This window comes from Vidua chalybeata, chromosome 18 (assembly GCF_026979565.1).
Source record: "Vidua chalybeata isolate OUT-0048 chromosome 18, bVidCha1 merged haplotype, whole genome shotgun sequence".
NCBI lineage: Eukaryota > Metazoa > Chordata > Aves > Passeriformes > Viduidae > Vidua > Vidua chalybeata.
Genome location: NC_071547.1, coordinates 4,237,567 through 4,259,106, shown reverse-complemented (window position 1 = coordinate 4,259,106; position 21,540 = coordinate 4,237,567). Strand labels below are relative to the sequence as shown.

At 51.2% G+C, this 21,540-nt stretch overlaps 1 protein-coding gene across 3 annotated transcripts in view; it reads left to right on the top strand.

Moving 5' to 3' along the window:
• The window catches only part of SSH1 (slingshot protein phosphatase 1), a 30,870-nt gene extending 11,939 nt beyond the window's left edge, over positions 1–18,931 (top strand). The window contains exons 1-14 of one of the 3 annotated variants that reach the window (XM_053959347.1): positions 2,591–2,869; positions 5,325–5,428; positions 7,150–7,214; positions 7,949–8,070; positions 9,377–9,445; positions 9,835–9,900; positions 11,092–11,286; positions 11,603–11,696; positions 12,735–12,863; positions 13,491–13,537; positions 14,744–14,890; positions 15,489–15,689; positions 16,422–17,025; positions 17,457–18,931. In XM_053959347.1, coding sequence (XP_053815322.1) covers positions 2,784–2,869; positions 5,325–5,428; positions 7,150–7,214; positions 7,949–8,070; positions 9,377–9,445; positions 9,835–9,900; positions 11,092–11,286; positions 11,603–11,696; positions 12,735–12,863; positions 13,491–13,537; positions 14,744–14,890; positions 15,489–15,689; positions 16,422–17,025; positions 17,457–18,722 — 3,195 coding nt within the window. In that variant the 5' untranslated portion in view covers positions 2,591–2,783 and the 3' untranslated portion in view covers positions 18,723–18,931. Of the gene's footprint in view, positions 1–2,590; positions 2,870–5,324; positions 5,429–7,149; positions 7,215–7,948; positions 8,071–9,376; positions 9,446–9,475; positions 9,581–9,834; positions 9,901–11,091; positions 11,287–11,602; positions 11,697–12,734; positions 12,864–13,490; positions 13,538–14,743; positions 14,891–15,488; positions 15,690–16,421; positions 17,026–17,456 lie in introns of those variants that run through there. The other 2 variants (XM_053959346.1, XM_053959348.1) reach the window with 2 other exon arrangements.
• The last annotated feature ends 2,609 nt before the right edge of the window (positions 18,932–21,540 follow it).

The window sequence follows — 21,540 nt, the reverse complement described above, 5'->3', positions numbered from 1 at the left end:
GTATGGAAGTCATGGGTATAGAAAGAGCTTTCCTGCCTTGCATTTCTGGTGGTAGAAACACCTCCAAGTAGTCCTGAGCAGATCTCTCTGACCTTGCCAGGTGTTTTGGGCTCCTGCCCTCCTGACCACAGGTCAGTTTGTCAGCATATCCCAAATCCTACACATGTGCAATAGCACTTTGTTCTCTTTGCTCTAAACCATCTTTGCACGTGTTGGAACTGGGCTTTTCCAGGTGCTGCTCCGTGGGGAGCACACTGCTCCTGTGGCAGCCCTGAGCAGGGATGGCTGTGGTGATATTCCCACCTGTGTTTGTCCAGGTGATCTTTGTGTGACACAGAGCAAAGGCCACTTGGACACACTTCATTAGGAGCAGGAGAAGGGACTTGCTGCTGCTGCTGGAGTGCCTGGGGCTGTTCCTGGGCTGTGCAGTGCCATGGGAAGGAGCAGCTTTGAAGTCCCTTTTCCCCCTCTGCTGTTTTGTGTTGCTCAGGCCCCTTCCAAAGGCCGCTCTGTGGTCAGGAACTGTTATCAGATGTGCCTCTATCAGGCCAGAGCAAGCAGTGCCTCCGCCTTAACCGTCGGCTTTTTTGGGGAGCAGGAGCCACACAGCTGCTCTCAACTCTTCCTGTTTCTCTCCTTTCTGTTTGATGTGCTCCTTCCCAGCTTGGGTTGTGTTGCTGTTGTGGTGTGGCTGTGGGATAGTGCCAGTCCCCTCTGTTCACTGCAGTGTCCTGCCTAAAATCCACCCTGTGGAATATGGGGGGTCTGGCTGGGCTGTGGGAGCATCCAGCAGGGCTGACTCAGTCCCTCTCCAGGGCTGTTTTGTGTTCTTTCTCAGTTGCCTTGAGGTGGCCAAGCTTGTTCCAGACCAAGCAGCAAAGGGGGGAAGAAAAGGGGGAAAAGGGGGAAAAAAATCAGTTCTCTTCCTCCTTATCAACAGGGCTATAGAAGAGGGAAGTGTGTTCCATTCTGTGGTGCTCGGGAGGCCTGGTTTTCCCTCACCTTATCAGTTTGGAAATGTTTTGAGTAGAAGATGCCATGAAACCCAAGGAACTGGGAGGCATTACCATGTTTGCAAAATCATGACCAATTTTGAGAGAAGCAAATACTCCTTTTCTTGTGGGGATTTTTTTTTTTTTCTTCCTTAAACACAGACCTGGTTGTAGGAGGCTGCTCACTTACCTCAGGCTTGCCTGGGTCTTCCCAAGAAAAGTGGTTTTCTTTCTCCAGACTCTGTCTGTGGATATTTGAGATTATTTGTGTAACTATAAGATGTCTTAATAGACTGTTTTCTTCTGTCCTGCAAGATGATTGTGGCTTATATGAGATTCCCCATTAAAACATGGAACTCAAGCACATGAGGCGTGCAAGGATTCCTCCTGGGACAGCTCACAGCTGGAGCCACAATGGCAAAGCAAACTGCCTGGGGAAAACTCTTGTGGGACTGGCATCTGGCTGCCCAGGAGCATGAGCAGCTCTGTCTCTTTTCCCAAAGTCCTGTGTTTTTAAAGGATTGCTTACTGGCATTCCCGGCCCCGGGGGGTGGCAGTTTGTACCGCCGAGAAGGCGCTGCCTATTGTGTTCTTCAGCGACTCGAAATGGGGTTGATGTGTGTTGCAGCCACGCTCCTCTGGAGCTTTCCCAAAGGGGAAGAAATATTTCCTTTTCAAGTTGAGCAGCACGGAGCCAACGGATGGAGCAACAGCCTCTGGAGCCGGCTCTCAGCAGGGCTGTGGCCATGAGCACCCTGTCCTTGCCAGCCTCGGGGGGCAGGAGGGACTGTCGCTGTCTGTACCCTCCTCCTGGCATTTCCCAGGTGTTGGAAGTGTTGGTGTTTCCCTCTCTTAGGGTGATTATTTCCTGTGTTTGGTAAGCTGAGGTCAGGGAGTGGGAGGAGAGCTGGTCTGCAGCTGTATTGGAGCATCAGGGTCCTGGGGCTGTGAGTGGGCTCTGTGTTTATTCGAGAGCCTGAAGTGACTCCTTGTAGAGAAGTTGTGCTGGTCAGGATTCCTGGAAGGGCATCCAGGGATTGGGTGGTTTCTGTGGTGTGTGCCAGTCAAACTGAATGAAAACTAGCTGAGAATGCACAGAGAGCTCCTCATTCCCCTGGTCAGGCCAGTGGGACCAGAGTGGCCTTATGGCATGTGCCTGCAGAAAGAATTGGGATTTGTAAAGAACTAATCTTCAGGGAATTCAATGCCAGCCAGCCCCTAACACACAAACACTGAGCACCTGAGAGACTCCTTGTCCAGCAGGAGCTCAGGAACTCGGGAATGGCTCTGAAAATCCAACGAGGGAGCTGTACACTGAGGAAAGGACCATTTTATTTTCCTGTATCTGTATTAAAGCATTGCTTTAACTGTAAAGGAATGAGCAGGCATCGGTCCATAGGATGCTTTTCCTCTAGTCCTGTCCCTCCCAGGGAATGTGGACTTCCCGCAGCCAGGGGCTGTGTGGGTGCTGGTAGGAACCTCTGGAGCACGCGGGGAGGGGGGAAGCAAACAAACAAACAAGTCTGGAGGAGGGAAGCGATTAGCCGAGCCTCAGCTGGTTGTTTCCCCTCTTGAATGGCTCTCTTTCATCAGGATGTGTTGGGACAAGTGCTTTTTCAAGCCAGGATATCAGTGGAAGACACAGTGTTCCCTAAAAGCCATCCAGTTCCCGGGGAGCATCAGCAGCCGCGATTCCTCTGCTCCGCACAGAAAATACGCTTGACCTTTTCTTTGCCTTCTGGTGTTTTTTATGGGTTTAGAAGCAAAAGGATGTGAGTTTTCCAGCTGGTTATGAATCTTTTCAATTTCCCCGACTTCTGTCTGACGCTGGGGCCACCACGATGTTGCCGCTGTGCAAAGAAAACCAACCCGAATTAGTATGTATGGGCCACGGGGTTGTGCTTTGGGGCATCTGTCACCCCTGCCGAGGGGCAGAGGTTGGGGATGTTCTTTATTGCCAGGATTTGGGTGTTCTTTAGGAGAGGCGTTTTTTAATTTAAAAAAAGCCCGGAGTTTTAGTTGTTTACTGGGATTGCAGGATTTAAAAGGGAGCTGTGTCTCGCCTTTCGCACTGAGCTGTGTCCAGAGCAGTTGTGTGGAGTGGCAGAGCACGCAGACAGTTCCCAGAGCGGAGATAAGGGCTGGGCTTGGGTAACGTTGTTGTTACAATGTGGTGTAAACTATGAGCAAAGAGGCGTTTGGGTGTGATCCCTGTGTCCCCCACCGTGCTGGGCACATGGAAACTGGAGCTGGTGTGGAGATGGGGAATGCTGGGGTACGGGAGGGTTTGTGCAGGGTAGGAACGAGGATTTCAGTGGAAATGGAACCTTGCTCTCAGCAGGCTCCTGGCTTTGCTTTCCGGTTCATTTCCACGCACATGGATACACGGGAACAAAACTTTTGCTCTGTGAGTTGTCCTTTTCCTGGATCACTGGCTGCTCCAGCAGCACAGCTTTCCCTTTTGCCTGCAACTGGGAATATTCTGCTTTATTGTCACAGATTTCCTAATGCAGGAGAGGAGAACGTCTGTCGAGATGTATCACCAGAGCAGGAGAGCCTGATAACTTTGGGAAGGAGCTCTGTTTTTTCCAAGGTTTTTCCTGTAGTAGAAAATCCTAGTCGGTACTTTGAGATCAAAGACCCTTGGGGTAAAACACTGGAGTAAAATATCCTATTTCAGGATTTTTTTTTGCTTTCCCAAAGAAATTTTTCCCCAGATTCTCAGTGTGGGAATGCTGTGAATTATCTCCTGGTGTATGATCTAAGCATTCCCTGCCTTTTGTGAGTGCTGAATATCCCATAGGTTGTGTAGAGGTCGCTGCCTTTGTGTCACTTCTGGCCTTTTTTAACGCTTTCCTGTGAGGTCTGGGGTGAGAAGGAAACAAGGCTCTTCCTGGCTGCCTCCTGGAAGGAGCCATGTTCCCATTTGCAGCCGTGGGTGCCGTTATCCCGAGCCAGACTGAGCTTGGAACCTGCTCAGACCCAGCCAGTGAGGTGAGAGGGGAGTGCTGGAATCCGGTGGGAATGGAAGTGGAGAACTACTGGAATTAGAGTGCGCTTCTCCTGCTGTGCTTTATTGATCTTGTGGAGCCTGAAATTCAGGGAGAAATCTTAGTTCACTTTTTAAAAGCAACTGAAATCTTCAATTTAAATCTGATCCAGATTTTTCTGGGGAATTCTTGAAATTCAGTTGAATCAGGAGGAAGCTTTGCCTGGGAACTTGGGCTGTGTTCTTCAGAGATTAGAAAATCTGAAATGACGTGAATTTCACGTCTCCTCACAAAAATGCTGAGGTAGAACAGAGCATTGGGAGCATTAGCGCTCACTCCTGCCCCAAGGCAAAGACCGTGGATAAAATATGGAATAAATGAATTCTGGGAGTAGTAACTCCAGTGGGATCATTGCTGGAGCATAAGGAACTCCTGTGTAGCAGAGTCTCATAGTGGAGCATTTCTGTTTAGTAGATGCAGACAGTAATTAATGGTGATCTATGGCTGCGAGCGCGGGGTGGTGGAAAATTGGGCTTTGGAGCAACAAATGGCTCTTGTGGAGCTGAGCAAACACACCCCAAGCAATTCCTGTGCAGCTGAAAGGTGCCTCAGGAGACAGGGATTTCAGCCATGTGGGAAATGCAACTTCACTGCTTCTGGCCAAAGCTGCTTCTGAAGGATTTCCGAGATTCTCGTGTGTGTCCGGGAGTGGTGAAATCCGGCCGTGCCGGTGCTCTTCTGCCTTCTCCTCCCTTATGCTCCAGCCCTGGGTGTCATTTCCCTCTGGAAATGTCACTGTGTTTGCCCAGACTCTATCCCAGGATGCTGATCCAGCCACAGCAGTGCCAAACCTTGTGCTGATTGTTTTTCCCTGAGGATCCAGAACTGTGTCCTTTCCCTTGGGATGTGCAGGTTCCATCTCCCTTCCTCTTTAAATCTACAGTTGCAGGTTCTTGTTTTTGCATTCCAAAGAAATGTCAAGAACTGCAATCAGCAGGAAGTGATGGGCTTGGAACCTGCTCTCCAGTGCATTGCAGGTCTCAGCCTGTAAAAAGTCCAACCCTTTGCTTCTTTTAAGTTGCAGAATTCCACAATCAAGTGATAAAGTCATTTCCAGCCCATGACAGCTCAGGCAAGTATCTCCTGCAGGGGCCGAGTAATGAAACAGTGGTGGAAAATGACAGGTGAATAATCCATGAATAATCCCAGTGTCATGCTGTGCAAGTGGCTGTGGCAAAATCCTACTATTTTAGTGAGGAAAGCACTTCCTTTCTCAGATGTGCACATTTTGCTGCTCTTTCCTTTCAGCTGACTCCTGTGTGGTTTTTTTTTTTTTTCCCAGCCTCAGCGAGAGCTTTTTCATGGTGAAAGGTGCAGCCCTTTTCTTACAGCAAGGAAACAGCTCCCAGGGCCAGCGAAGCCTCCAGCATCCCCACAGACATGCAGGTAATGGATTCAATCCCCTCTGGAGATCCTTTTTCCCTCCCATCCGAGGGGACAGGCTGATGGCACAGGTGGGTGACATCCCAGCTTGTCCTGGTGAGCCTTGTACAACCTGCTGAACAAACCCGGGGTTTCAGCCCACATTCAAATTACTGAGTTTTTTATTGAGGTCATTGAGTTTTGGTTTAAACTTTTATCATTCTCTTGGAACTGGGACTGGAATAGAAACTTACTCTCTGTGAAAATCATGGCATTTTGCATGGCTTTCTTTAGGCAGGGAAGCCTGAGCAACCAGAAGGGCTGTGTGGAATATCTCTCCCTGTTTTCCCCAGCCACAGAGGAGGAAATGTCACTTGTGCTTCAGTGAGTTAATCTTTGCCTCCCCTTTGGCTTGTGGCAGGGCTGAGTCACAGAGCTCAGCACCCCTTGGGCACTTGTGGATGTCCTGGACATTTCTCCAGGGGCTCTCCCAGTCTCCAGTAATCTGAAGCTTGGGACTTTTTGCTTTGAAACTTCCTGTTGCTGGTTTTGTTTGGATGTTGCTGGTCAGAGTAAGAGATGTTTGATCAGGATTTGGGTATCTGGACAGATGTACATTTGTTAGCTCCTCATATCCTGGTTTCAGGAAAAACCCCTTTCCTGTCAGCTCACCACAATCTGTTGGAGTTTATCAGTTTATCATGGTTTAAGAACAGACTGCCCTGCTTCCCCCAGTCCCTTCCAGTTGCCAAACTTGTGGGAAGAAATGGCAGGGAGTGGTGTGGTGAGTGTACATACAGATTTGGATGCAGATAAGGGCATCCAGGGAAGTTGATTCTGCTTCCCCAGTGTTTATGCCCTCTGCCTTTGGCAGTTTGGGAATAGGTGGGTACTGGGCAAGAAGAACTGGGATTTGGGGGCATTTTGAGAGCAGGAGCCTGTGGGAAAGGCACTGTGTGGTGCTGCTTTGCAAACACTCCAGCACAAAGGGGGTGTTTGAATGCCAAGTTTGACTTTGGGTTTCTTGAACTGTCAGCAATTCCATGTACCCAGCAAACAGCCTACGGAAGGAATTTTATCTCACATGGAAAGTTATGAGTGCATTACTGAGTTATTAGATGGGAACTTGGTTTGTTTTCCTGTAGATTCCTTGTTCCTTTCGTCTGCCCTCCCCAAACAGAAATGTACCCACAGGCCTAGAGCTGAAGGGACTTAGTGCATGAGCAGAACTTAGAGACAGAAGGGCTCCAACACCCAAACCAGGCCATTGCTGCAGCCCTTCCCTCTGGAGGTCACTCATGCTCAGTCACGCCCTCTGTAGGGCTGGTGGGGCTGATCCCACCACGCTGGGGGTGATTCACAGCTCAAAGTTGTTCTTTTCTCCTTTGTTCCTGTTTTTTTAATTGTTTTTTTCTCCTCTTCTTCCTCCCTGGTTCTTATGGCCAAACCTTTGTCCTCTCTAGAGTGCTGTGACAGGAGGAGAATCCTCACTTGTGCCAGGCACAGGTGGTTTCAATTGATTTGGTGGCTTCCAAATACTCTAAGGTTGGGTTCTCACCCATCCAGGGAATGCCCATCCAAGAATCTCATTGCTCTTAGTGTTCTCTGGGTCAGCAAAGTTAATTGACCTCCCTTAATTAGTATTTTTTAACTTAGAAACATCCAGTTTCTATAAAGGTCAAGACTCTGCTGATTCCTCGTGCAGCAAGAGTCCCTTTCTGATGCTTGCTCTGCTTCCTGTGCAGGTGACTTGCCCCAGCACCTCCAGGTGATGATCAACCTCCTGCGCTGCGAGGACAGGATCAAACTGGTAAGGACAGGTGCATTTTCCTGCTCTCATTTCTGTTGGAAGTGTTTGCAACAAACCTGTAGAGGAGCAGGAAAAGCATTGGCAAATCCTAGATTTCAGAGCTGCCTTAACTCTGTGCTGGTTTCCAGCCCTATCCCACTTTCCTGACCACTCCTTTTGCCCTGGTCCTTGTGTCCAGGTGTGAGTTGGGTCAGAGAACTGCTCTGCCTGAAATACGTTCTTTTGTTAGATTTAGTTTTCCATCCAGGTGACAAACAGTAATACAGGAGGAGAGTCAAGACCTTGCTGGTTCTCTTGGACACTTTTAAGTCAGCCTTGAAATTGCATCAGCTGGGCTGGGCTTTCTTTTGAAGAAATCTGCAGATAAAAATCTGCTGTAAAAGTCACTTTTCTGCAGAGAAGTTGATGCCAGTTGTGCCTCTTGCAAGATTGAGCTATTTCAGTGAAGGTTTGGGAGTGGGAGAATCCTCTGAGCCTGCCTGTTTTCAGTTCAGTGCATGACCAATGTTTTTACACTTCCTGTTTGAAACTTCAGAACAAACCTTTGGGTTACATTTTGTAATGTAAAAACCCAACCTAGAGCAGATAATCTCAGCTCATCTTCCCCTCACCAAAACAACAACAAGCCTTGCTGAATCTTCCATACTGCACTAAATAAAGCTTTTGGGGGTAATCAGAACTTCCAAAGCCTTGTGCAGCAGTGGCAGCACTAATGAGGCAGAGGTGCTTTGCAGGCCGTGCGTTTGGAGAGCGTGTGGACCGACCGCGTGCGCTACATGGTGGTGGTGTACAGCAGCGGGCGGCAGGACACCGAGGAGAACATCCTGCTGGGAGTGGACTTCTCCAGCAAGGAGAGGTAGGTCTGAGCTGGCAGCCAGGCAGGATGGGCTCTCTGGCAGCACCAAACTGTCCCCAAGCAGTTGGGTTACCTGCTTCTTCAGATTCCAGCAAGAGAAAGGACACGGGGATGAGTTTTCTGACCTTTTTATTCAAGTAAGTTTTCAGTCTCTGGAATCAAAGGCCGTGGCATCCACCTCACCAGTGGAAGTCTGCTCCCTGCAAAATGGTCTTACAGACACATTTGCAAAGCTGGAGCTCATTCTCTCCCCCAGACTCCAGTGTGTTGATGGAATGATGCAATGGAGCTGCTTTTGTAGTAGCTTTGTTGCCAAATAACGTCAAAAAACAATACTGCAGAAGTGGCTCCAAAACCAACAAACAACTGTGTCAGCAACGAGCTGTTCCTTTTGTCTAACTGATAAGAGCACACACTATTTGGAAAAGCAAGTGAAATATTTTGTTATTGCAGCCCCTCTCAGATTATTCCAGTTCTGGTGAGTAAACCAAGGCAGAAAAGCTCTTGGCTCAGGGAGAAGGAGCTGGTTTGGCAGAGCTGGAGTCAAAGGCTGGAGCTGCCAGGCTGTTGTGTGTGTTCTCCCAGGATTTAAAAAACTGCCCTGTCCTTGTGGTGCAGCCTCTGTGAGTTTGTTTCATTCTGGAAAACCTTAGTGGTGGTTTCCCCAGGGAAGTGGGAAGGGGAGGCTTTGCACAGCAGAGGGATCTGTAGGGAAGCTCCCAGCCGTGCCTGCCTTGTCAGATTATTGTCACTGGCTTTGATGCTGCCTCTGTTCTGCTCTGAAATTCCCATGTGGCATTCCCTTGGTGTGCCACACCAGGGGAAGTTTGCCATGTCATCTCCACTCTGAAACAAGCTTGCATTAATTTGCTCCTGGTGATTATTGATGTGAGGCAAGAAGAAGGATGGATTTCTGTTGCTGTCTGCATCACAATTTCCTTTAAAACCTGAATATCTCAGTAGCTTAATTATTTACAGCTGGAAGTTCCTGGCCTTCATTATAGCAGGGTTTTCTTGACAGATTGTCTGAACTGAAAGTGTTCTTTTGGGTCAGATAAATGCCTAAATCCATTTTCATCTGTTCCACCTGTTTGAGAGATCCCATGGAGCAATTACCACGAGTTATCACCTTGTCAGACCTTCAGACTCCAGCTTCCAGGTTTATTTGATGGCCTGAAATATTACAAGAGATTACTAGAGCAAGGCTTGAGGATTTTAAAAATTAAAGAGTATTAATAATTTAGGCTATTGGCATGACCACATCGTGGCCTATATTTAACTTCCTGTCTCACCATCTCTCTTCCAGTAAAAGCTGCACTATAGGAATGGTTCTTCGCCTGTGGAGTGATACTAAAATCCATCTGGATGGGGATGGGTAAGAAACCACATTGAAAGGATAAATGTGAATGTCCTTCCCTACCTGGGGGCTGCTCTAGGAGAGATTCTCCAACACCTTGCAAATGAAGTGCCCATTTTGGATTCATGGCTGCAGAGTCCTCTTATTCAGACAGTGAGTTCTTGTCTTGCTGCCCTCACACTGCTCCTGTGGTTCCAGGGAATGCTCTGAAACCCCACTGAGGACTGGAGCTCCCATTCCTGGCAGCCTCTTGCCTTTCTTACTTGGGAGGTTAGAAAATCAGTGAGAGAAATTCTCTTCCTGATTCTTTTGGCCTATGGGTGCCCCAGTGCAGTGGCTGTTTGTAGAGAGCAGGTTGGGGTGCAAAGAAAAGCAAGTTTTGACTCAATTTTTCCTCTCTTCATCAGTGGCTTCAGCGTGAGCACTGCAGGGAGGATGCACATCTTCAAACCTGTGTCGGTGCAAGCCATGTGGTACGTGAGGGGCTGGGCTCAGGGACACACTCTTCTTTCTGTCAGTAAATTTAAAAAAAAAAAATCAGCTGCATTTTAGCCTTCTCCTCAATAGGTATTTAGTGAACTGCAGCAGAGATCTGCTTCCCTGTGTCAGCAGAGGGGCTGTGGGACTCCTGATCCCAAAGCAGGATCTGCTACTTCGGTTCAGAGCAGCTCTGTGTCCTTCAGCAGGGGGGAAGTGGCACCAGGGAGATGAATAAATATGAAAGATGAGCTCGAATTCTTGGAGCTGCAAACCAAGAATTTCCTCTCTCTGCATGTTTCTCTCAGTGGCTGACAGAGGAGGTTCAGGGCCTGTTGCCAGCCTGTGGCATTCCCTGTGTCCTGCCCCATTCCTTGGGTTCCTGCAGCCCCAGGTGCCCATTCACCTCCCAGCTCCTGCCACCCCTCCCCTGTGCAGGGATTCCAAACCCCTGAGCCAGCAAATTCCTCCCTGAAGAGACTGCTCCACATGGAGCTGCATCTCTCTCTGCCTGGGCAATGCTGTCTCCCCTTGGAGCCTGGAGAGATCCCAGTCCCTGCAGCATCTCCTAGGGAAGAGATACAGCTGTGGGGAAGGATGTTGTGCTAGGGATGGTTTGGTACAGAAACAAATAAAACTCCTGTTCCTGTCAGTTTTGAATTTGGCTCTTCCTGTTGCCAGCCTTGGATGTGGTTGATGTGTTCAGTGCAACAACTTCAGAGTAGAGCCTTAAAGAAAGGAAAAATTGAGGAGGGAAGGAAGGAAAAAGTAATGTTAGGATTTGCAAAAACAAATGACCCAATCTGGGCCTTGTCCCTGGAGCCTGTCAGGGGCCAGGAATGCTGGTAAATATGCATCAGGCTTTTTGCTGGAGGTGGTTGGAAAATTGTCCCTGTTCTTTATCTTCCTTTAGCTGTACAAGTTGGTTAATGATTAGATCCCTGAGCAACTTGTGCCTCCTTCTTCCCTGTTAATTAGGAGAAGATTTCAGCCCCTGCCTCAGCCCTGCTGTGAGAAAGCCCCCAAGGTGCAGTTTGTGCCTCTTTGAGCTCTGACACCATAAATTTGTTGCTTTCAAAGAGCAAACTGCAACAACTAATACTGAAAATCACTTTTCCTCTGTGAAACTCTCTCAGCTCCTGCTTTGTCTGCTCACAGCTGCCCATATCTCTTCTCCCACCCTGCAGGTCTGCTTTACAGATCCTCCACAAAGCCTGTGAAGTTGCCAGGAGGTACAACTACTTCCCAGGGGGGGTGGCCTTAGTGTGGGCCACCTACTACGAGAGCTGCATCAGCTCGGACCAGAGCTGCATCAACGAGTGGAACGCCATGCAGGACCTGGAGTCCACCCGCCCCGACTCCCCAGCCCTCTTTGTTGACAAGTCAGTGCAGCATTTTATTTGGAAAAGTTTGCTTGGCTCATGAAGGAAATTTCCTCTTCTCCCTGTTCTTCCTGGCCTGGTTCTTTTCTGGGGTTGCAAAAGCAACAGAAGAGAATTTGTGTGAAATAGTCAGACCTGAAACTTCAGCTTGTGATATAGTGTATGAGCACCAACAAGCTGTTTGTTTTTTGGGTTTTTTTTCTTCCAATATTCCCATAAAAAATTCCCTTTAACACAAGCCTTTCCCCTCACTCCTCAGTGCTGTGCACATGCTGCCAGCCTGGAATCATCCTCTCCTCTTCCTGTTCCTTCCCAGGCCGACGGAAAGGGAACGAACGGAGCGGCTCATTAAAGCCAAGCTCCGGAGCATCATGACCAGCAAAGACCTGGAAAATGTGACTTCCAAGGAGGTAAATATAAAAAATTCTCACTCGTACTCTTCCTGCCAGACTCCCTCTCTAGAGAGTGGTGAGCAGGCACCATATGCCCGGGTGTCCCTGGCTTTGGAATGTGCATTTCAACCATTCTGTAAAGGCTCTGCTGTGGCTTTGCTGCACCTCCCTCCTGAGAGATTGGGATAATCCCAGCATCACAACTGTCTTTCAGGACCTCAGTAACAGCTGTGTGATTTTCAAATTAGACTTTAAGGTTTTATTTCCTTTTTTTTTTCCCCTGGACAAATATCAGAGGACCTTGCAGACAGCATTTTGCTGGTGAGTTTATGGATGGAAAATCGCAAATCAAGGCTAGAGCTCGTTTGGATCCATCCCCCAGGCTGGTGTAATCCATCCACCCACAGTGCAGACGTGATCGGAGTGGGAATGGTTCTTTTTGGGGTGGGTTTTTGGTTTTTAAGGGAGGTTATTAACATGCAAGTGGTAGGAGGAAGCTGAGAATGTCTGTCTGTGGATGTGTTCCTCACTCCTCCCGCAGACAAGCTCTTCTTTTTCTCTCTCAAATTACTAATTTTAAGGAGCAGGTACCCCAAAATACTTTTTTTCCCTCAGATGATATGTGAAGCTTTATTTACAGCTTCTTAGTTTGGGGATTTAGGATACCAGGATGCCATGGCAAGGGACAGTGGTTTTAAACTGCTAGAGGGAAGGATAGATGGGATGTTGGGAAGGAATCCTTCCTGGTGAGGGGCTGGGATGGAATTGCCAGAGAAGCTGGAATCCCTGGAAGTGTCTAAGTTCAGGTTGGATGGGGCTTGGAGCAGCCAGGGATAGTGGAAGGTGTGGAATGAGATGAGCTTTAAGCTCCCTTCCCACACAACACATTCTGGGACAATTGGAGAGATGCCACATACTGAAATTCCTGGTCTCCAGAAGGCTGAGTCCTGTTGCTGTTTTTAATGAAAAAGTGAAAAGTGTTCTGCAGGGAAGTGCCCACAAATATTTCTGTTGGACACCAAGATTCCAATGCTGTCCTTTGTGTTTGCTCTGCAGATCCGAAACGAGCTGGAGAAACACATGAACTGCAACTTGAAGGAATTCAAGGAATTTATAGACAATGAAATGCTGCTGATCCTGGGACAGATGGACAAACCTTCCCTGATTTTTGATCATTTGTACCTGGTGAGTGTCAGGAGCTCCAGGAGAGCTCTGCTGTGCTGTGTCCAATCCTTTGCCACTAGATGGTACTCCAGGCAAAACCAGGCTCTGCCTCTGGAACAAAGACTTCCCAGAGATGAACACTTCGTGCCCATTGAGTCTTTTTGTTGTTGTTCTGGATAGAGTGAGGAGAATTGCTCGTGCTTCAGGGTAAAACCTGCTTTTTAACAGTTTAGATCTTTCTCTTGTGAAGGTTTGAGGGGAATCCAAGGTGTAAATACGCGCAGAGTTTCAGGATTTGCCCCACTTGTCATGTGTGTCATGTCTGGGATCACAGGTGCATTCAGTTTGTTTCCCTGAACTATTTATCCCTGTGTTTAGAACTCCAGAGTGACCAGGGGCAGTGATTTGGGATGAGCTCAGTCACACCCTGGCCTAGAACTAACTCTGTGGGTGAGTTGTACCCTGCTCCCTCCTTCAGCAGGTCCCTGCCTGCTCAGGACAGGACATCAATGCCCTAATCCTGTCTCAGAGGCTGTTCCCAACATTCCAATCAGCTCAGGAGGATGGCTGGGGCTGGGGGATTGCAGAACCTGAGGGAAAAGGGCTGTTGTGGGGCCCCTTGGAAATGTGTGTTTGTGGCTGTTGCAGGGCTCCGAGTGGAACGCTTCCAACCTGGAGGAGCTGCAGGGCTCAGGGTGAGTACTGCTCCTCCCAGGCTCCAAACCCTCCACTGTGTGCCTGCAATTCCCCCAGGAGAGGACATTTGCAGGCTCTAGGGATTATTACCACATTCTCAGCCATGGAGTAACTTTCCACCAGCAGCTCTGTGGAGAAATCTCTCCAACCTCACTTTTATCATCAGCACAGAGTGAAAATAACAAAACTTGTCATTCGTGAGGTCCATCAGGATCCCCATCCCCCAGTGTTCCCAGTGCTGTGCCAGGTGTGAATTCCTGCAGGCTGCAGAGCAGCAAAGGTTGCAGCACTAGGGAGAAATCTCCCTTCAGATGGAGCAGAGCTGCCTGTGGATGAGCAAACTCCTCCTCACCTGCCTGGACAGGCAGCTCCAGGTTTCTCTCCCATCCCCATGGTGCTGCTTGGCTCCATTCCCTGCCACACTTTTTGGATCAGGGAGAATTCTGCCTATAAATATTTTCTGCTCACTCAAGGCCTGCACCAACCTTGCTGTAAGGAACTGAAATTCTTCACAATTTCAGCACAGCTGAAAATGTTTCATTTGGAGTCCTTGGGAGCAGATGTCTGCACATCATGGGACAAAGAAATCAAGCAGAGTGTTAATGACTATGCCTTGCATTGGGATATGCAGTGTCCAAAGGCAAAGCTGGACAAATTCTGAGACAAATATCCTGTGTCTTTGATTTTTCTCAGTGATAGGAGGTGATAAATCAATCTGGACATTCATTCTTGGGTACATTGTTATCCCTGCTGTGATATTTGGCAGGAATCAAGAGATAGCATGTGGCTCTCATGGTTTTGGTCAGAAAGAAGGAGAAGGGATGGGCTTGCAGCTAAAACTTGGAGATGGAGATGGTGATTCCTGGGTTATGTTCCCAGATGATTCACTTCTTTCTGCATCCCCAGAGCTATGTGGCACAGCGAGGAGTTCTGGTTGGGTTACACACTCAGAGACAATAAATGGAATAAAATAAACTTCTCCCTCCTGTGCCCAGGGTGTTTGGACATTTGGGATGTGCTGGCAGTGAGAGGTGGCAGAACGGCCTCCTGTGTGCCCTGTGTCACCGGCTGTACCGGGAGTTTAGGATTAGGGCTGTAGGTAAAACCTTACAGCTCGTGTTGGGTTGGATTGCCTGGATTCACAGTGTCCCTCAGTGCCTGTTTGGTGACCATGGCAGCTCAGGGCATCTCTCCTGGTCCCACAGCATTGACTACATCCTGAACGTCACCCGGGAAATCGACAACTTCTTCCCAGGCCTGTTCGCGTACCACAACATCCGGGTGTACGACGAGGAGACCACGGACCTGCTGGCACACTGGAACGAGGCTTATCACTTCATCAACAAGGCCAAGTGAGTGCTGGGACACCTGTCCCTGGGGGAGGGCACATCCCAGCTCTCTGTGTCTCATCCTGAGCCCTCACGAAGCTACATGAACTGCAGGGCATTGGCATCATCATTCCGTGTTCCTGGAGCTCCCCTGTGCCCTGTCCCTTCCCGGACTGGCATTAACCTGTTCCTAGCCCAGCATTTTTGTTACTACTTTGTTTTGCTTCCAAAAGAAAATTAGGATGTTTCCTCTTCTGAAGACATTCTGGAGCTGCTCCAGCTGTGTCTGTGTTGGACCTGCCCCAGCTGTCTCTGCAGACAGAGCCCATCAAACCCAGCCGGGCCTCTACACTCAGCCTTTTCCCAGTGATCCCAGTATCCCAAGACTTGGATGGAGGCAGGAGGCTTCATGGTGGTCTCTGAAATGAATGAGACTGCCCATCTTGAACTCCCAGCTTTTCTGGAGAGGGGTTCTTCTCCTGGCCCTCATCATCCCAAGCGTTCTCCCCTCCAGCGCCGTGATGCAGGGTGGGCAGAGCGGGGAGCGCTGTCCTTCTGGTGAAGCCATAACAGATCCATAACCGGTGCCACGGGATTTATTCTCCTGTTTGTCCTCCTGCAGGAAGAATCACTCCAAGTGCCTGGTGCACTGCAAGATGGGTGTGAGCCGCTCCGCATCCACCGTCATCGCCTACGCCATGAAGGAGTTCGGCTGGTCCCTGGAAAAGGCCTACAATTACGTGAAGCAGAAGCGCAGCATCACGCGGCCCAACGCCGGCTTCATGCGGCAGCTGCTGGAGTACGAGGGCATTTTGGATGCCAGGTAAGGCTCGGGATGAGTGGGAAGGGAAGGATTTGATTGTGGATAACATCACAAAGGATTGCTGGATCTCTATGGGACTCTGTTGGTGTGAGCGGTGTACCCTGAAGGGTCCCTTGAGAAGGGCACAGGCAGAATCCTGGGACAATCGTGCTTTTCCGAAACCTTCCCTGTGCCAGGCTCCCTGCATGGAAATTAGCTGGGAGAGCTGCTCTGGTGTAACTCAGTGAGGGTTTCTCCGTGCTTGGGAAGCACGTTTGGATTTCTCAGCAGCCAGTGCTGCTCAGCACAGCATTGTTCTTGTTTTATGAGGCAGAACTGAGCTTGGGCCATTCCAGAGGCAAAGTGTTCGTGGTTCTGTGCCAACCCCAGGGCTCTGTCACTGCAAGGGCTGTAGTATTTATCTTCTAAGGACAGAGGAGAGAATTCTGTCCTCTGGTTCAGCAGGAGCTGTGCCACGGGACGTGCAGAGGGGTCGGTTTGGGGTGTTGTGCTCTGAGGGGGCTTCTGTGCCCTGAGAGGTCTCCCAAGCTCTGGTCCCACCACAGCTGTACTCAGGGCACTACTCTGGAATGGGCAGGTGGGGGGAAAAAATCCCAGTGCTGAAGGTGGTTTGTCCAAGTGGGATCTCAGGTCTGGGCCCAGCTCCTGGGTTCTGGGCTGTGGAGATGGAAGGAAGCTCCTGGCACTGGGCACCCTGCAGGGCAGTCACTCGTGTCCTTGTCCTCTCCCCAGCAAGCAGCGCCACAATAAACTGTGGAAGCAGCAGGCAGAGAGCAACCTGCCCCAGAACACCGATGGCACCACGGGGTCGGGAGACTTCTTACTGGAGAGCTTGGACATCGACCTGGAAAACCGCCTGGCTGACCTGGACATGCCTTCCCAGTCTGCCTACCTGGACAACCGTGCCAGCTCCGACGGGTCCGTGGGCTTCGGTTACTGCTTCCGCCGCCTCTCGGACACGCTGCTGGAGAACAAGATTCCTGGGGACAGGGAGGGCTTCTTCCACATGGAGCAGCTGGAGCGGGATGCCCTGGTAGGACAGCCTCCATCTGCACCATCCCAGGGGAGGCTGCTGGAGATGGAAAAGGCCCCGGAGAGAGCGGAGCCACTGGCAGAGCTGGGCGGCTTCTGTGAGAAAGAGGCGAAGAAGAAACTGGACTTCAGCCCCAGGAAGGGAAGGATGGTCCTTGGGGAGCCAGGGGAGGATGGTGTCAGGGAGGAAAATCCCATGGAAAAGTGGAAGCGGCGTTTGTCCATGCACAAGGAGGAGAGCAGGCTCAATAGGGAGAACTTGAATAACAACAACAGCAAAAGGAGTTGCCCAGAGGATTTTGAGGTGCGTATGGAGGTGAGATGGAGGTGATTGGCATGGCTGACTCTGCTGCAAGTGAAACTGCTCTTCTCATCCTCATAGCCCAGTTTCATTTGACTTGGATAAAGCCTTTCATTCCATGATGAGCTTCTCCCCTTTCGAGGCGCTTCTCACCAGGGCTTTGCTTGCCCAAGCTGTGGATGTAGATGCCAGAGAGTGCCCAGTGAGTGCCCTGTAAAGTGCTGTGGGCAGCTCGCTTGCATGACCCTCGCTTGGCACGGTAGGTATTCCTTGGAGACACTGTCTGCTGTCAAAGCACGTGGCTTTAGTTCCTGCTGCAGGGCCTGAGGTGGAAATGGGCTTTGTTCCAGATCTCTTTGGTTGTCCCACACCTCGTGAGCTGTGCTGGTGTCTGTTCCGTGCTCGTTGATCTGTCCCTGTTTTCTCTCCTGCAGCACGATGCCGTGTTTGGGATCCTCAGCAAGGTGAAGCCTTCCTACCAGTCCTGCACTGACTGCATGTATTCCTCAGCGGGACTGGGCCCCGACTCCTTCGGGGAGCAGTGCGAGAGGCTCGGCGCCGTGCGGCGCAGCAGCACCATCTGCACCCAGCCCCCCCTCCTGTCCCACCTGCACTCCCACCTGATGGAACACCTGCCCAGCAGGGCACCCCCCGAGGAGCCAGACAGAACTAAACATAATGAGGCTCCGCTCCCCCTGGCGCCAGGAGCTGGGGCTGTGGAGGTTGGCACGTGCAGGTCACTGGATCAGCACTGCGGCCTTTTGGAGAGAGGGAAAGATGCGCCAAAAACCCCGGAAAAGACTCTGCTGCCCAAGAGAAACTCCCACTGTGACAGGAGCCTCCTTCACGCAGAGGTGGTAAGGGAAGAGTCTCTGGCCAGAAAGGACCCCAGACCTACCAAGGACCTGAAGTACCTGTTGTTCAGCAAAGACTTGGAAAAGCCGAGCGCCAACAGTTACTTGATGCAGCACCAGGAGTCGCTGCTCCAGCTGCAGAAAGCAGGGTTGGTCAGGAAGCACACCAAAGAGCTGGAGCGCCTCAAGAGCCTGCCCTCGGACGCCTCGGCGCTGCTCCGGGACAGTCCCCTGGGCAGGGTCGACTCCAGCATCGTGGAGGAAAGCGAGGACTTGATGTCCCATCCCGGCCTTGTGCCTCTCCTGGCACCGGCCCCACTGGTGCCCGGAGACGCTGAGAATGAGGTGGAGAAGCTGGGGGTGAAGCGTGTGCTGGAGGGGATCTCCCAGAAAACCTCCACACCGGCCGGGTGCCGCCCGGAGCACACGAGCAGCTTCACCAAGGACTTCCTGAAGACCATCTGCTACACCCCCTCCTCCTCCCGCAGCTCCAACCTGACACGGAGCTCCAGCAGCGACAGCATCCACAGCGTGCGGGGCAAGCCCGGGCTGGTGAAGCAGCGCACGCAGGAGATCGAGACCAGGCTGCGCCTGGCCGGCCTCACCGTGTCCTCACCCCTGAAAAGGTCCAATTCCCTCGCCAAGCTGGGATGTCTTAACCTGTCCTCCGAGGACTTGTCGAGTGACGTGGACGTGGCCACCATCACGGACTCCAAGGAGGCCGTGTCCAGCGAGTGCTCCGTGCTCTGTGAGCCCCCGCTGAGGAGCGCGGACGGCACCTCCAAACCAGGGCTGAAGCCTCTGCCTGGGAACTTGAAGAACACGCTTTGGATGGGCAAAAGTTGATGCCTTGCAGGGGGAGGAGGGGGCTGGAGCATTTTGGGGGTTTTGCAGCATTTATTCATTGCACCAGTGCTGTTTTATCATCTGACTTGCAGCAGCTCATCTGGTGCCACCTCCTCATCCCCTCTGTGCTCCGAGAGAGGAGGAAAGAACCTCGATGGGTCACAGTGAAGGGCACAAGGGAAATAAAATGTGTTGCATGGCTTAGAGGAGGACTTGGTGTGTGACTTGCCTGTTGTCCTGCAGGATACTCTTCCTAGTACTGTTTGCCAAGTGTAATAATGTGGATTTGTGTGTGGTTATGGATAGATATTTGTATCACTATCTATATCTAAAATGCTGAAATATTCTGTTTCAAAGACTCAGAATAATTATTCATTACTTTTTTTTTACAGAACAAACACAAGTCTCTATTTATAACAGGGCACTTGTGGAAAATCCTTAAAATGGTGACACGCACACTACCTCTGTTCTCGCTGGCTTTTTGTCCTGGTTTGTTGTTTGGGGCTTTTATCCAAAAGGCTTTTCCCAGAATTCTTGCTGTTGTTTGAAGGAATTCCCTTAGCTTTAAAGGCCTGGAGGAGTGTGGACACAGAGGCTTCCCCAGGCCATGGCTGGGATGTGACAGAGTGCTGAGCTGTGTCCGTGGGGACGCTGTGACCTGATGTCACCCTGGCTGTTGCTGTCACAGGTGTTGTGTTCTTGGGGTGTTTTGCTGTCGTTGTGGTTGGTGTTGTCCCAGTGGTGACAGAGCCTGGCCAGTGGTTGCCTGTGGACCCTCGTGATGTGAAGCTGTGTCAGTGTCGTGGGTGCTCTGGGGACCCTGTCACTGGGCTGTGGGTGACGTGAGGTGGCCGAGGAGGGGTGGCTCTCCTGGAGCCCCGGTAGGTGACAGAGTGTCTTTTGTGGTTGTGCTGTCAGTTTTGTAGGATGGTCCTTGTGCCCGGGGAGCTGCTGGAGGAGTCCTGGGTGTTGTTTATGGTGGGTGTCAGGAGTTTGGGTGGCCCCAGAGCCACAGCCAGGCTGGGCCTGTCCCAGAGCTCGCAGGGCTGTGAGAGCCACGTGAACCCTGCTGGGGGGAGCAGTCGGACAGAAACACGGACACGCTCTGAGAGAGGGATGTTGGAGGAAGGGGTGGGCAGCTGGGGGCTGTCTGTGCTCTCAGTCCAGTGTTACCCCCTCCTGCCAGGGCTGCTGCTTGGATTCCATAGGGAGTGCACGTTTTCTGTGAATATTTTTGGCAACCAGCTGGTCAAGAGCTGCTCCATGCAAGCCCTCGCCGAGTCCAGAGGGAAGAGCTTGGGAAGTGAGCAGGGGATGTGCTCCAAACCTCCGTGCCCCCTGATCCCATCTGAGGCCTTGTGCCTTTGGGTGATGTGTTGAAGTAGATTTGGGGGGGTCAGAGAGGTGGATTTGCTCACTCTGGCTGTGAGTGGGAGTATTCCCACATTTGAAAATCTCCATGGAAATGCTTTCTTGCAACTCCCCTCTGAGGTGGGGTAGAGCCAGGCTGCAGCAGCTGCTCTGAACTGTATTGACTGAAAATCCAGTGTCTCAAGGAAGGGAGCTGTGTTTTCCTGCCCTAAATGCTTGGAATTCCCTTTTTTCCCTTCACCATAAGATCCTGCATGATTCATTTGTGTGAGGAATTCTAGGGACAGGCAATCAGTGAATAATTGTCCCTCCTGAAAGAGTCTGAATTTGATTTGCACTTGTTCCACCCGGGAGAGCTGACGTGGAGCAAAAGCTGCTCCAGGAGGGAAGTTTTGCAGGAGCCTCTGCTTGTTTGGGCTGAGGCAGCACTGGGTTGTGCTCAGGGCAGGATGAAACCCCACAAGCCAGGGCCGGATCCATTCCCTCTGTTTGGATCATCTTTATCCTCCTTTGCACCCAGATTCAGATTTGGAAGGGGCAAACGGGAGGCCCCGGGGCTGTTGAGTGGCGTAGGGTCGGAGCAGCACCTGGGAAACCTCCGTGTCCCCTGCCCGGGACAATTCCACCGTCACCCTCGGCTCGCCAGGGCCGCCCACAGGTTATTGTTCTCTGTGTGCTGCCGACCCTTCCCATCACTGCCTGGCTGAGGGAAGAGGTGCTGGGAACGGTTTTGAATGAGTTTGGAAAATTCCGTGAACTGATACAAGCGAACATCTGATTTCCTTCCTGTTTCTCGAGTGCCTGCCGAGTTCTGCCGCGTCCAACCCGCCGCGTTCCGGGGCTCAGCTTGGCACCCTCCGCCTTCCCCGCCTGGCTCTGGCTGGATCAGCCCCAGGCTTCACTCCGGGCTCGGGGCTCCCTCCCTGCGTGGTCGGGATACAGACACGGCTTGGTGGGAGCTGCTCCGGAAGCTCCGCTGTGCCATTCCCGGGGGGTTGTAGCCAAACTCCCCCGTCCCGTCGGGTTTGTTGCATGACAAGGTTGATGTGCTTGTCCTCCCCACGTGTCGTACGTGTCCTTACGATGGAGTGCCTTACTCATAGTTTACAAACACTGTGTATCTGCTGAGCTGTTGGACTCTGCTGTTTGCTGTTCTTTAGGGAGTTTTTGGTGCTTTTGGTGTTTCCGGTGGCAGTGAGGCCGTCCCTCCTGTCCTGCCCTCGTGTCCCCGCCGAGCTCGGCACTGCTCACCTGCTACCGCTTCCCTCTGCTCTGGGCATGGCAGAACCAAAGGGCTCCGTGACAGCCGCGGTGCCTGTGGCTGCCCGGTGTCCCCATTTATTTATCCCATTTATCTATGCATCGCAGCCGGAACGCGGGAGGGGTGTGCAGGGACACATCCCACCACCGACACGCTTTGCTCGGCAGACCCAAACCCTGTCCCGTC